Consider the following 14,069-nt stretch of genomic DNA (forward strand, 5'->3'; position numbering starts at 1 on the left):
TGTTCCAGTTTATTTCTTGGTCATAAATGTTGTCTTCCTAATCACTGGGAGTAAAAGAAGACAGATAACTGCTGAAACATAGAGGGATTGTTCATGTGTATGGTATAAAAAAAAGACAAATGACTTTACTTTGTATGCTAAGCGTTAAAAAAAAAAAGGAAACCCAGCCAGACTAACATTTGATGATGAAAGTTGGCTTGAACTTCAAATAAAGAGGAGATTTGACGATCAGTAATGTGAACTTGTGTTTGAACAAGATCAAGCTCGAAATATTATCAAAGATAATCATTTATTTAAAAGGAAATAGATAATACAAATGAAACAAAAATCATTTTGTCACATAAACGATTTCATGAGTCATTAACAGCAAGAAAGAATCTCTCACAGGAAACTTATTTGCCGTCATCTTACTTGCAGACATTACTCTTATGAGTTTTATGACGAGTAGTTTTGACACAGGGCGCTTCTGAAAAGTGCTATCTGTGGAGTAAATACTGTACAGTGCAATGCCAAGTAAACAATACATCACATCTGATCATTCATTGGGAAACATGTTTTATAGCAAAGAACTTAAATTTTTCAAAGTTTCATCAATACAGTACATTTATAGCAGACTTCACATAGACCCTGGGCAACCTCCCAGTCTCAGAGTATTTCACATTTAATTATCTCCCTTTGGAATTCCACCACCGCCTTCTGATTAGTGTTGCTTTTCTGCAACCTTCAGTTCTGTTTCTCTGAGTGCAGCCTCACCCGCTCTTCTCACAGTTCAGCTGCCCTCTGCTCTCCTTCAGTTTGTCTTTCTGGCCCTCAGGGGTCTTGGAGTCTCCTCGCAAATCGCTAACCACGGCTCGGAGGGTTTTGAACCTGTCCATTCGGGTGCTCTGGGTTGCCTGAAGCCTGACTTCTGAACCCTGAGATGTACTGAGGGAGCTGAGGGAGCGCACAGCCGCCAGGCCACGCTCCTTTCCGGAGGTTCTGCGCGGTGTGGTCATGGTGCTGAGCTCTCCTGGATGCTCCATGTCTCTGATGACCTCACACAGGTAGCGTGCCAAGTCCTGGCTGGAGAAGGAGAGGGTTTTCTGGGAGCGGCGGAAGGTCAGAGGGGATGGCAGGGTTTCTGTCTCTGAGGGGGGGATGGCCAGTCGCAGGGCTATAGCTGCATTGCCATTCCCATTAAACACCCCCTTCTTGTTATCTGGGGGAAGTTTAGTCTGCGGGTAGGAGATGATGCTGTGTGGATAGCTGTACCGGAGAGACTGTGCCGGGCTGGGCTGGAGGGAGCGCTGCAGCTCCACCATATTAAAGGCATTCTGAGAAAGAAAGGCAGAAGAGAGGAAAAGAGTGTAATCTTTTCTGGAATTTAAGAGATAATGAAAAACATTGTTACATGACACCAATCTGTACCTACAGCTAATGAACCTATTCCTCAGACTAAGACGAAGATCCACCACGAAGGAAGAGATGTTGGCAACAACAGCACCATTGATTAACCAAGTAATTAATTATCTGATTGCAGAGAAGGGAGAAGTGCTATTACCAGCGCTATTAAAACAGAGGCATTAGCAGCTTTTGGTGTCTCCTAACTTAATTTCAGCTAATTGACTCACAAGATCTCCAGGGAGCTGATATTTCTTTCATTTCAAACCCTCTATCAAGGGTTGTTGCTCAAGCTTCTGTCCTGTCTTGTTTGTATTCCTTTATGCTTTTTTTTAAAAAGTCCTGAAATATCACCTGATGACATTTAAAATCCATAATAACGTTGTATTTAGTGCCCTATTTACTTCCCCTGCCTGTTTAAATGCCAGCATGTGTGTATATGTTTACCTGATCCTGCTCCCCTCCGCCCTCCTCGTCATAGTTAAGCACATTTTCCCGAATGTCCTCCCACTCGCCGTGGTGCGCAGACACATGGTACACACCCTCCTTCAGGCCCTTGTGTCTCCTCCAGCAGGAGTAGAGAAACAGGCCCAGCATCAACACTGAGGGGTGCCAGAGAGCAGGTTAACACAGCGGGAAGCAAACTGGCATAATTAAAATGAGATTCAGAGCAGAAAAACACATCTTTGGGTGTAAATGAAATTGACAACGTGAGCAGAAAGTGATGAGACAAACACAGGAATACAAGTGAAAACAAGACTGACTGGTACTATGTGGATATATCTTTCACCAAATGTAACACAACATCCTTTTTTTGAAGACGTGTAATACAGACAGATAATACTTAACTGGTAATGGATTTTCCATCACACTGATTTGTCATGTAAGACCTATGACTTCCACAGTTCTTGACATGCTAATGGAACATACATGGAAACAAAAGCACCACCTTTCCACCTATTCCCGGTGATGCTGCCTCTCTGTTTCCTGTCTTATCAAAGACCGCAGTTCCTTGGAAACCTATTAACTGAATCTGTACTCCTCCCAGCTTAAACTCAAAGCCTCAGTGGCTCGGCTGAACGCTGGAGAGGAATGCTGCAGGAGCCGAGCAGGAAAGGTCCTAAAGCATACACATCAATCACAGCTATTGTGTGCTGAATTATACAACATGCTGGACTGACCTTTAAAGTCCATTAATCTCAACCAATATTTTTCTCCCACCTGCCATCCCTCTTTCTCTTTTTCCCTTCTTCACTATCTGTTGTTAGTAGTTCACTCTTTCTTTCTTTCTTTTTTATCTCTGTAATTCCTTTTTTTTGTCTTTCTGTGTTGGAACTCCTCTCTGTCTTTTCTCTTCTCTCATTAAGTCTCCCATTTTTCTGCTCCTCTCTGGCCTCAGACTGGCCTCGGCTTTTATCTCTCACACTAGCTGGGATCCATTTTGACTAGAATAGTTTATATGGCGTGTGCTAAGTATCAGTTTAATTGGAAATCTCCTGAGAAATGCAAGGTAATCACATTAGTCTGGATTTTTAAAGTAATTGCTTAGAAAGAGACTAATATACCAACGACTCTTTGGGGTCACACTAACAGGCAGGTGTTCATAAACAAAAGGCAGTTCACATGTCCCCGAGAGCTAATCTCTGCTGAAAAAAAACAAAACAACTTATTCTCTTCCTGGAATCTTTAACACCTCAGCTGCTATTTTTCTATTTATATGCTGCTCTCATATCAGAAAAAAGAGATATTGTCAGTATGGGGTGGAGGGAGAGCCGTATTGATCAGTTGACCTGGCTCCCTCACCGCTGCGCGCCTGCACCCTCGCAGAAAACACCAGAATCTTGATGAGGGGCCGAGCAGACACCGGCCCTCCCGCTCACCTCCAGAATTACCTGCTCTGAGGTGCTGCCTGCAGGCCTGGACTCACCTTAACATCACCTGAGCTGATATTCAACACGTCCCTATAGGGGTGGAGTTCGATACACAGCACAGAGGGGCCCGAAGAACAACCCCACCACACCACACACACACACACGGTTAGACACAAACACATACACACATAGTTGCCTGCTTCCACAACTGCCCAGTATGTGTGTATATATATATATATATATGTGTGTGTGTGTGTGTGTGTGTGTGTGTGTGTGTGAAGCACGTTCCAGTGAGATCAATATCACGCAGGACGGAAAACAAACATCGCAGTCATTCATCAATCCATAATGCTTCTGCCTCTTTGCCCTCTAACTGTTACTATGAACAGGGTATTATGATGTTAGGCTGGACCGGACTGTGCATTATGAATGAATGTGAGCGAGTAAACAACTACCCACATAGCCTGATCAAAAAACACTTAACCCTTTCAATGTAGCTCCAGGATGAAGATAATGAGAAAAAATGAGCCGTGACAGATGAAACATCAACGGGAGGTTAGAGGAAAAGAAAACTGATGAACGAGCAGAAGGAAATGAGACAGGTGAGAGATGGAGGAAGAGTTGAAAAAATAATTTATTTATAAACCATTCAGGGAATTAAAAAAAAAAGAAAAGAACAGGCACTTTATATGATCGCTTGGCATCCGGAGCCCATATGGGAAGCTAATTCTTCCCATTCTTCAAAAAAACAACAACAGAAAGTCAGATTTGATGCTGGACTAATGAGGCTTGGTCAGACATCAGCTCATCTGGCTCTGTCAATAGCAAACGCTGAACTCTCATTCTGCTCAGTCTGTGATGGCTTATGTAAAACTTAATAATGGATGATCATTTTAACTTTTAATGCACGTTGTGGCAGAGTAGGAGTCCCCCTTTAATTTAGCACCCAGCTACAGTCTCGCTTAGTGCAGCGAGTGTGCAGAGCGAGCGTGTATTTATGATTGTGGTTCCTGTGTTGATGAGGGTCATCATTAAACAACCACAGCACATACTGTAAAACCAGCTGTTCATTAACAACAACCACTGTATTCATTTTTATATAGCTGATCATAAAACTAGTTTGACTTTTTTGCTCTCAGTCTGAGGGAGACAATTGTCCGCCTTTTTTTTATTCGACTTTTTCAAGGTGTGAAAATGTAATAACAGTCACCAAAGACAGCTCTTTCCAATCTGAATTATATTGAAGAACAGTCTGGGGATTGGTGTGGAGGTGAGAAGTTTGAGCCTTGAATATAAATGCCTCATCAGCGACAGTGGGCAAGTGACTTCAAATGGACTGCACGTTCTTTTAGTTAGCATGCAAGCAACACATGAATTTTCATGAATGACGCCAAGGCCACACTTTATCATCTTTGAATTCATTATCAAATATTGAAGACCGCTTTATATGTTTCACTCTCAAGTGTCAGAATAACTGATGTCCCAATACCAGCCACATAGCCTGGAGGGAATGTTGAGTCAGTTATAGAGGCAGGGACAGTGTATTGAATTGCCCAAGCGTTTTATAAGCCTGTCTCTGACAGAAAGACTCATAAACAGCAATGTGGCCCTACAGAGGGTAGTGACTCCAGCAACATGCCAGCCATGCACACATATTATTTCTTCTATCACTGTGAGGACCAGAAGAAAAATCACATTTCCTTAGCTACAATGATTAAAACTAACAAAATTTAAAAAACTCATTTTGTGTCATGCCTGAGCAATGAATTAAAGAGACGGTTCATTTCTTTTTTTTATAACTGCAGTGTTTTGTGTAGAGATATCACCACATATAGAGTTAAAGAGGCTCTTCTGGAAGCAGATGTGGGTAGATATTAGATCTTGATCCTATTATATTTTAACCCAGCTTATGATGCCATCAAACATGCAATTTTATTAGATTGTTTAGAGAAGTGGGCTGGAGAGGACTGAGTCAAGGGCTGAAACAATGGAAAATGAATGAACTATTTTGATAACTGGTGAATATTTTCAAGCTTTTCTGTGTTTTTATTTTATTTTATTTTTTGGTAAATTGAATATCTTTTGAACTGTTGATCAGAAAAAACACTCTAAAGATGTCAACAAAGGCTGTGGAACGTTTCGATTTTCACTATTTTCTGATATTTTAAAAACTAAATGGAGTAATTGACTGGGTGAGAAAAGAAACAGCTGGGCTTACTTCTGTGAATCAGTCTGGATTTCAAATACAGAATCGAATATCATGAAAGATTTTAGCAAATGAAATAAAACTAAGGCAGATCTTGTAATACCCCTGAACTGACTAAAATTTTGGTGCAGAGAAAAATAAAGTGGTTGCTTCATCCAAGAAATATATCAAAAATTAAATTTTTAAGCACTACATACTGTGTAAAGGTCATCCATGTAATCAAACATTCTCGCTTAAAAATACTACGTACAGTCAAAGAAATTCAAGATATAGTCGCTTGGCTCTCAACAGGTGTTACAGAGAGACCACGTAACCCTTATCTTTGATTAATTGATTAATTTTAAGATTCTGCTTCTCACCTGCAAAGCAGTCAATGGTACAGTATGACCTTTTGAACTAATGATGCCCTCATGTCAGAGTGCAGCTTCATCATCATCCAATCATTCCTGAACTTGAATACCCGAGGCTAGTCGATTCAGATTTCCCTTTGAAATATTTAATTCAACTTTTTAGGATGCTCTAGGTTGATTCTTTTCTGCGCTATCCTAAGATTTTGTGACCTGAACTTTGTATTTGTATTTCTGCTTTAATCTTTTGTTGTTTATAATTTATCACAGTTTGCATTATTAAAGGTAACACAATGCTCAAAGTACATGTGAATGAATTAATTTGCTCTTACATTTTTCTCGGTTCACTAAGGATAAGAAAAATCTGATTTGAAAACAGCTTGTTGTTATAAATATACATGTTATTCATTACATCTCTGTGCCACACTTATAATTTATATTTATATATTTTGACTGGTGGGAACATTTATAATGCATAATGTGCACACGCTATTGTGTCAATCAAATGCCTGACTCACCTGAGGCCTGAAAGGAAACAACATGTAGTCAGCACTTGATTGTGTATTGTGCTGACTGCATGCTGTGCTATAGTTGTGATATGTGCTACGAGACTGTTACATTTACAAGATTTGTCGTGAGTTATTATTTTTTTTAAACTTACTTTAAATAATGTCTCAAAAAAATGCATGAAGAACTCCTGACCAGAGCTCAAAACCACAGCCTCACAGAAATGTAATGAAAATGGTCAAGAGGGAATTACATTATTAACTAAACCACTATAACATTACAGGCTAAAAAGCTGAAGATAAGCTTACCTCTCCTTACTTGATTTGCTTCATAGAGGGTGTCACTTCTTGTATTACAAAATTACATCAAAGGAACTTTGATCAAAATAACTAATTAAATGGACAGAATTTTCAAATAAATAGAAGTATTAAGTGCTCAATTATGGGTACTGCATAGCTCATCAAAGCCTAAAAAGACCCACTGGACTATCTCAAAAATGCATTTTATTTTGAAGATGCAGTCCTCTGTGGGTGGTCAGTAATATTTTTCAACATATCGCAGACTTACATATTATTTTCCAGCCAGCATGGTTTCACATTTTAAATACACAATGAACCCGTAAATCGTTTGTTGTCTAAATTGATGCTGTTATGAATGTCTCAAATGTGTTTTTTTTTTTGTGGCATTTTGTTTTTTTGCCTCTGAATGTTTTTCTATATTAACCTGTTACTGTTGTTTTTTTCTTGCAAGCTGCTCGTTCCCACTTGTCTAACCAAAGGAATATTGCCCCATGATATGTCTTTATAATATAATTAACACAAAGTTTAACCCCTAACTGAGAGTGACTCTGATTAATTAACTATATCTTATTTTAGCCCAGAATTAACCTTGAATGAACTTTTCACAATAAATATCTGTTAGCTTTGGAGGTGTGATCCTTGATTACACAGCCAAACAGTGTACATAACACTAAAGTGCACAATATAGTCACATTTAAGGCAACTTGGGAAAACAGAAATGTACAGGAAATGTGGAAGGGAAGAAAAAGAAACATACATCAAGGGAATAAAATGAGTGGATGGTGGGGTGTAAAACAAGTTGGACAGATAAAAAGTAAGGCTGAGAGTGAAATTGACTTCTGAAGTCAGAGCGTAACATTGGAAGAGACAGGGGACACAGAAGTGATGAGAAATATAGAAAAACACATAAAAAAACTCACAGATTCTCCAGGGACTTTTACAGCTTCCCCGTGAATCACAAATTAAGACATACAATGTTTCCCTTCTGCTTCTCTTCCAGTACACTGTAGATATTTGTTTCATGTTTTCACCAACCTCCCATGGAGAAATCACATCCTGGTTCAACTCCAGAGATCAATACAGCTACAAGATATGTGTATGTAGATATCACAGAGCTGAACAGGGGTGGGAAACAAATAAAACAGTGGATGTTACAGATAAAACCAAACTAATGCGAAAATTATACCATGAAGATGAGAACAAACAAAAAATAAAAACATAAAAACAATGTGGAAGGATGAAAAAGAACCAGACAACAAACCATACAAAATACATAAAAACATGAGAGAAGATGATGACGGTGTTACCACAGGTAGAAGAGGACATAGTCAACGTAGCTACCTAGAAAAGCCATGACACAGATGCTGATGGCAAACATGGAGCTGAGGCTGAGGCTGTTGCTGTCCTCGTGGAACATCGCCAGCGTCACCTCACAGTGGCGTCCCCGGTAGCCTTCGCTGCAATGGCACGAGTAGCGGGACGGAGAGTGAGCCACACAGGTGCCGTGACGGCACGGACGGCTGGCGCACAAAGTGTAGATGCACACTTTTCCCAAGGAGCTCTCTTTGGTTATGTGGCCTGGAGGGCACCTGTGTGAATATGAGACAGTCGTATAAAGCGCAGACACTTGAGAAACTCTCAGATAAAATGAAACACTGACTTCTACAGAGCTATGAAACCTACACTGACAGTGTAAAAATAAATCCCTCAGGAGTTACACCTCAGATTCCAAGATATGCTCTTTGAAGGTTACAGTGTCGACTATGGTCTACTCTGAAAAAAAGAAGAAGAAGAAGAGAAAGAAAGAAGCCACACTCCTTCTGTATGTATGTGCTGCAGTCACAGAATATGGATATCCAGACGCAGTGAAACGTTTTATGCTGGTTCGGTGTCTTGAAATCACAGCCAGGACACTTAGTGGTCCTGCCGAGTTTAAAGGAGCAGCCGTGACACTCACAGTCCCTGCTGTTATACACTATTCTCTCAGGTTGACACACCATTAGACACACTGTGCAACAGGGGGCTGAACTCAGCCAAGCTGCCATCTGGTGGACACTTTGATTTCAAGTCCAATGCAGGAAACTCTGATGAGGCTGTATGTTTATAATCAGATGCACACACTCTATTTGCAGTGCAACTAATATATCATCTGTATTGATTACTGGATGATTGATTTTCCTCTCCACATGAGTATGTGCATGTGGATGCAGGCCATTAATAAGAACATCTTTAGGGATGCCATATATGCATTTTTGTGAATTATTATTAATAAATACTGATGGGTGTTTCTTATGTTCTAATAACCCATCAGCATTAATAAAGAGGTTTTACAACAATCCATCAATTAATACATGGATTTAGGTCTAGACGCTCTGCAGGGTCTGCCTGATGAACTTAAGAGCGCCATAAAAACACAAAACCATGATGGATGTGCCCAAAAGTTGTTCTTATTAATGTCGTATAATTGATCAAAAGTATTTAGCATTAACTAAGGATTTATTCTAAATTAATTAAGTCATTAGTCGCAGGTTATTCACCCTTTATAAAGTTGTACCAGACTTTCTTGTATCCATCATTGCAAACACTACAGTGTTGGTCCAAAGAATCAGATGCAAATTTCTGTATTAGTGTATCCCAACCCACTAAATACTGTTGTTACGTAATTCAAGATAAGCAAAGATAGACCAATGATACCACCTCGGGCAAATTCACTTCACAGCACCTCATATACACAAGGTGGATAAGAAATAATTCATACATAATAATTATTTAGGAAAAACCAATGCTGAAGAAAGTCATGAACTCGTGTTGGCAAAATGTCTGACAGCTGTTAGAATGAAGGACCTGTGGTGGCGCTTCTTCTTACATGGTGGGAGTAGCTGTCTGTTGCTGGAGGAGCTGTCCTCTTTTTAGATGTGCTCAAAACTTTTGTTGCTGTTTGATTTGTTTTAGAACTGATTTAGTTATTAATCTTAATGTCAAGCAATTTTAACTAAATAGCTACAAAATGAAGTCTGTCATCGTTATTATCACTATATCCAAAAGGTTAGATTATTTTATTTACCTGCTGCAGGAAATCCATACTGCGTGTGTGTGGATCTTGACATAGTTTCTTACTAAATGTTAAAAAAAAGTTAAAGTTACGTGCTTGCTTTACTAATCTTATTATAAGCAAGGCTTTGGTATTCAGTCCTTGTAGCTGGATGTTCGTATGTAAATATGTACGCAACGTGCCTCCATACTGTAAGCCACCATTAATATGGTGTGTCCTATTCTGCATGTTTACAGCACCTGCACTCGTGGTGTCTCCAGAGGTCTGTGCAAACCAAGGGAGGGGTGCAGTGGTGTTTTTTGCAGGCATCTGAAGAGCAGCCGATGGAGACGCCCTGCGAAGTGACCACCTGCAGCCAATCTGAAAGCTGCTCCGGATCCAGAGGGATGAAGCGGCCGTTAAACCTCACATCTCGCAAACAACCTAGTGGAGAGAGACAGAAAAAAAGAGTTTACAACGTCAAAAGACACACTAAGACATCAGTCCTCAGGGCAAAATCTTTTACGGACACACTTTTACACCATTGCAGGGGTGTAAACTGTAATGCACACACATAAACAGATTCACTGATACACCTGCAGACCAATGTGCACTAATGCTCTCACACATATAAACACCCAAACAGCCTGAGGCTAACCTGTCAGCACGGGCTTCTTTTTTTTTCCGCAGGTGATTTTTTTTCTGCTGGTTCGTTTGTTAACTCTGTGGGTAGCACGAGGTCTTAACACATCATTTAAATACAGATCAGCCTCACTGTCTCTCCTCTGCTTGAAACTAAAGGATCAAAACACCTTTGGGCCAGGTTGAAAAATGTAGATGCAACAGCAAGTGGCAAAGTTAGCCAACTTTATATAAAAGGTAAAAAAGTGAAGTGTGAAGATCACTCCTTGAGTGTATTATTAATTCAACCATTCATGCATTTACCTCAATAAGCATGCATTCAGTCTCATTAAGCAGCCACTCACCAAGTAAGCTCTGGTTGTGTCCAGATGGAAAAGAGTTCCCTAGAATCACCACGGAGGGGTCAATAATTATCTCCTGACTCTGCCCAAGCGAGGCTGTGACCTCTCGTCTCCCTCCACCTCCATCCATCCTCAGGGTGAACTCTCTGCCAAAGCGATCCAGCTCCACCTCGTGCCACTCTCCATCATTTAAGTGATGGTGGGGAAGTGTTAGGTTGTAGTCTCCATCTCCGAGGTTGTAGAAAACAGCCAGCAGACCCTGAATAACCTGAGACACACACAGTCAAGCTTTGATTATTCGAAATTCAGGGATTCAAACAGACAAGGGAATCCAAGCAGCAAGAAATAATACATCTCTTTAAATATTTTGAACAGGTTCCAGATTTGAGGTGTCAAAATACGACTTCTGGACTCAATATAGATATAATATTTTTAATGCTAAACCACAAAAAGCTGGTTTGTCATCAGCTGCAGTAAACATTGTTTCATATTTGAGTTGTGGATTTTAAAGTTTGGCATGCCTGTGTAAATAAAACTGTCAAATGGGGTGACACATATTCATAACTGACAGACCTGGACTCCTGCCATATTATGCTGTGTTGATGGGCAAAACAGATCTTGAGCATAACAACATTATAAGAAGTAGGTCAGATCCCAAAGGTAAGGCAGCAAAGGTTGGGCTACAGAAATTGTGATTTTTAACTACCCAGAAAAGACTCTGTGGTGAAACTGCCCAGAAAAAAAAAATGGCATGAAAATTTCAGTGGTAAAAATTAATTCAGCAATTTTGCAGCTATGATGCTTTGCAGAGCTGCCGCACACATCACTGCATGGCACTAACTGAAGTCATCCCGAAGGGAAGGTATACAAGAAACAACAATTATCTTCAGCAGTTAAGGATGAGCGAACACAATGGACTCAACCAATGAGGGGCTCCCACAACTGCAGCTTGTACATGTCCAAAGCTTAATTGGAAACAGTGGGGTAAGATAATTCACATTCAGCCCAGCCTGCATTAACTATTGCTCCCTCAGCATGGGCATCTCAAATGCATCTCCCCTACTGGACACACACACACACAGTAACAGCTGACTGTGCTCTCCCCGCTGCCTTTTCCTGCCCTCAAGTCCACCACAAAAATGAGCAAAGGACAAAGGACTCAATCAATACTCAGTTAAAAATCTGATTATAGAAACTTTCTGTAGCGCCTCCAGAGATCTACGCAATCACCATTAAGCACAAAATGTTTAAGTGAATATGTGAAGTTTGGATTTCTACAGAACTTTTTTTTGACTTCAATCACATTTTATTCAAAAAAAAAATAAAAATGAAAAGCTGTTTTTTAAGGGTTACTGGTCTTCTAAAAAAGTACTAGTCAATGCCACTGACTGCCAAAAAAAAACTCTTTCACAGACTGCATAAGATAAACGTTTTATTTACAGAGACACCATATTCCTTGGAGAGCTGCATGCTCTTTATACCCCAGCTAGCCCCTAGTAAACCTTGTGTGAAAGTGTGGTTATTTATTCAGTGTGCACTCTATTCCGTATCTATTCTTAAGAAAGAAAGGAGAGAGAGAGAGACGGTGCTTTAAATTAGGGCTTGTTGTCTGCAAACACACCAGGCTTGTGTTCAAGTGTTTCTAAGAGCTTTGAGACAACCAGGCTGAAAATGCTTCAGCATGCTGCCGCAGACAGGCATCAGATGTTTTATACAGCTCACCAATTCAGCTCCAGAGAGGGTTTCACAGGCTTCACAGCCTACATACAGTAAAGTCTACAGCCTTTTCCTTTTCCTGTCACTGTCGGATGGCAACAAGGGAAGAGGACAACAATGTTTCTCCTCATCTGGTGTAAAGACCCAAAGAAGAACAAGCGATGAGACCGATGCTTAAAAAAATGCTGTCTAACACATAACAAGCACTGGCACAAAGACAAGATGTTTTCATAGATGGATCAGTGGTGTGGAATATACCATAACGGAGACAGGTTCACTGCAAAGGAAGGACCCGTGAGTTAGCCAAAAGTGACAGTCCTAACTGAGCCATTTACTTGCAGGTGCAGTTCACAATCGACCTGTCACTCAATGAGACGAAAGACTTTGACAAGTCTGCAAAAACACCGGCTTCATATCCACTCAGAAATGTGTCAGACAAGAGAGGCAAGCTATTGTGGAGGTTTGGCAAAGTGAAGTGGAGTCGTCTTCCTCTGAGCACCGCTCCGCCCCGGTTGTGGCAAAGTGAGCAGCATGCATGCAGACATGACTTTGAGCTCACTACTTGAAGCAAGCTGTGTCAAAATCCTCAAGTATAGAGCAGGAGATCTGACCTTCACTTAAGAACATTCTGCCCTCGAATTACAGAGCAGAACAGTAGCTTTCTTGCCACACTGAACTTCGCTTGAAACATTAACCAGAGACAGAAATAACCTTGAATAAAGGAGGCCTAATTTTTTAAATAGCAGCCTCTCAATAGCAGCATTCTGCAGACTTATTGAAAGACCTTGGAGAGAACATACATATGTCAATCACCAGCCCCCTCCGTATCCACCCATATGTCTCCAACCCTGATATTACTCACTCTCAGCCTGACAAGCATTTGCAGCAATCATTGTCTGGGCCCTAATCATCATTTTTCAGGCCCACAAACAAGACAATCAGAGCTATCAAGGTGGAGGGGAGTGACCGCCCATGACTCACCTCTAAACGTAGGTATTCATTCTGGTCCTGGGAAAGCAGGCTGAGGATGACACCGGCGGCGGCACGTGTCCGAACCCCGACCTGGACATTTGTCTGTCGCGCAGGCAACGACCACAAGAACTGGAACTGAATGTGACTCCGGCCGTCAAAGGAGAACTCTGGAGCAGCTTGTCAATCAAAAACACAGAGGACTTGTTCAATTAATTCAGCTGTCATTTGGGAAATACACAAGGATATCACAGCTAGAACGTGCTGTTCTGCAAAAGCACTTCATGTAAGGCGAGGTTATCTTCCTGGAGCAGCAAAGTGATGTTTTGGAAGGCAGAATCTCCTACACGTACACTTTGTGAGGCTTCAAATCCAACTCCACAGAGATGTTAGTGTACTTTCCCTGGAAACCTCATGGTCGATCAAAAGTAATCTTAAACGCTTACCTTGATCACACTGAGGCCCTGTAAATCCCGGTTCACACAGGCAGCTGAAGGAGCCCCACTCGCTGTGACATCGCCCCCTCTTGCCACAGGAGGGAAGTTGCTCCGTATTGGTGCAGCGGTCATCAATAAGAGAGCAGCCTGGCACAGTGTTGGATGATTCAGCTGGGGAACCAAGGTCATATAGCTGAATGGAAGAAAAGGAACATGACAAAAATTTTAAGAGGAGAAAAACTCAGTGTAATGGAGGATTATGAAAGGGTTGATGTCTCTCTTCCTGCACGAAAAACAGATGAGTAAAAAGAAACATGATTGCA

At 40.9% G+C, this 14,069-nt stretch overlaps 1 protein-coding gene across 1 annotated transcript in view; it reads right to left on the reverse strand.

Moving 5' to 3' along the window:
• Positions 1-364: 364 nt before the first annotated feature.
• LOC104923733 (neural-cadherin) overlaps positions 365-14,069 on the reverse strand; it is an 84,691-nt gene continuing 70,986 nt past the window's right edge. Inside the window, exons 27-33 of the mRNA XM_010736901.3 lie at positions 13,756-13,939; positions 13,322-13,488; positions 10,628-10,892; positions 9,902-10,085; positions 7,952-8,199; positions 1,828-1,982; positions 365-1,313 (exon numbers count right to left, since the gene is read on the reverse strand). Of these exons, the coding sequence (XP_010735203.3) occupies positions 750-1,313; positions 1,828-1,982; positions 7,952-8,199; positions 9,902-10,085; positions 10,628-10,892; positions 13,322-13,488; positions 13,756-13,939 (1,767 nt within the window). The 3' untranslated portion in view covers positions 365-749. The remainder of the gene's footprint in view (positions 1,314-1,827; positions 1,983-7,951; positions 8,200-9,901; positions 10,086-10,627; positions 10,893-13,321; positions 13,489-13,755; positions 13,940-14,069) is intronic.

This window comes from Larimichthys crocea, chromosome XXI (assembly GCF_000972845.2).
Source record: "Larimichthys crocea isolate SSNF chromosome XXI, L_crocea_2.0, whole genome shotgun sequence".
NCBI classification, from domain to species: Eukaryota; Metazoa; Chordata; class Actinopteri; family Sciaenidae; genus Larimichthys; species Larimichthys crocea.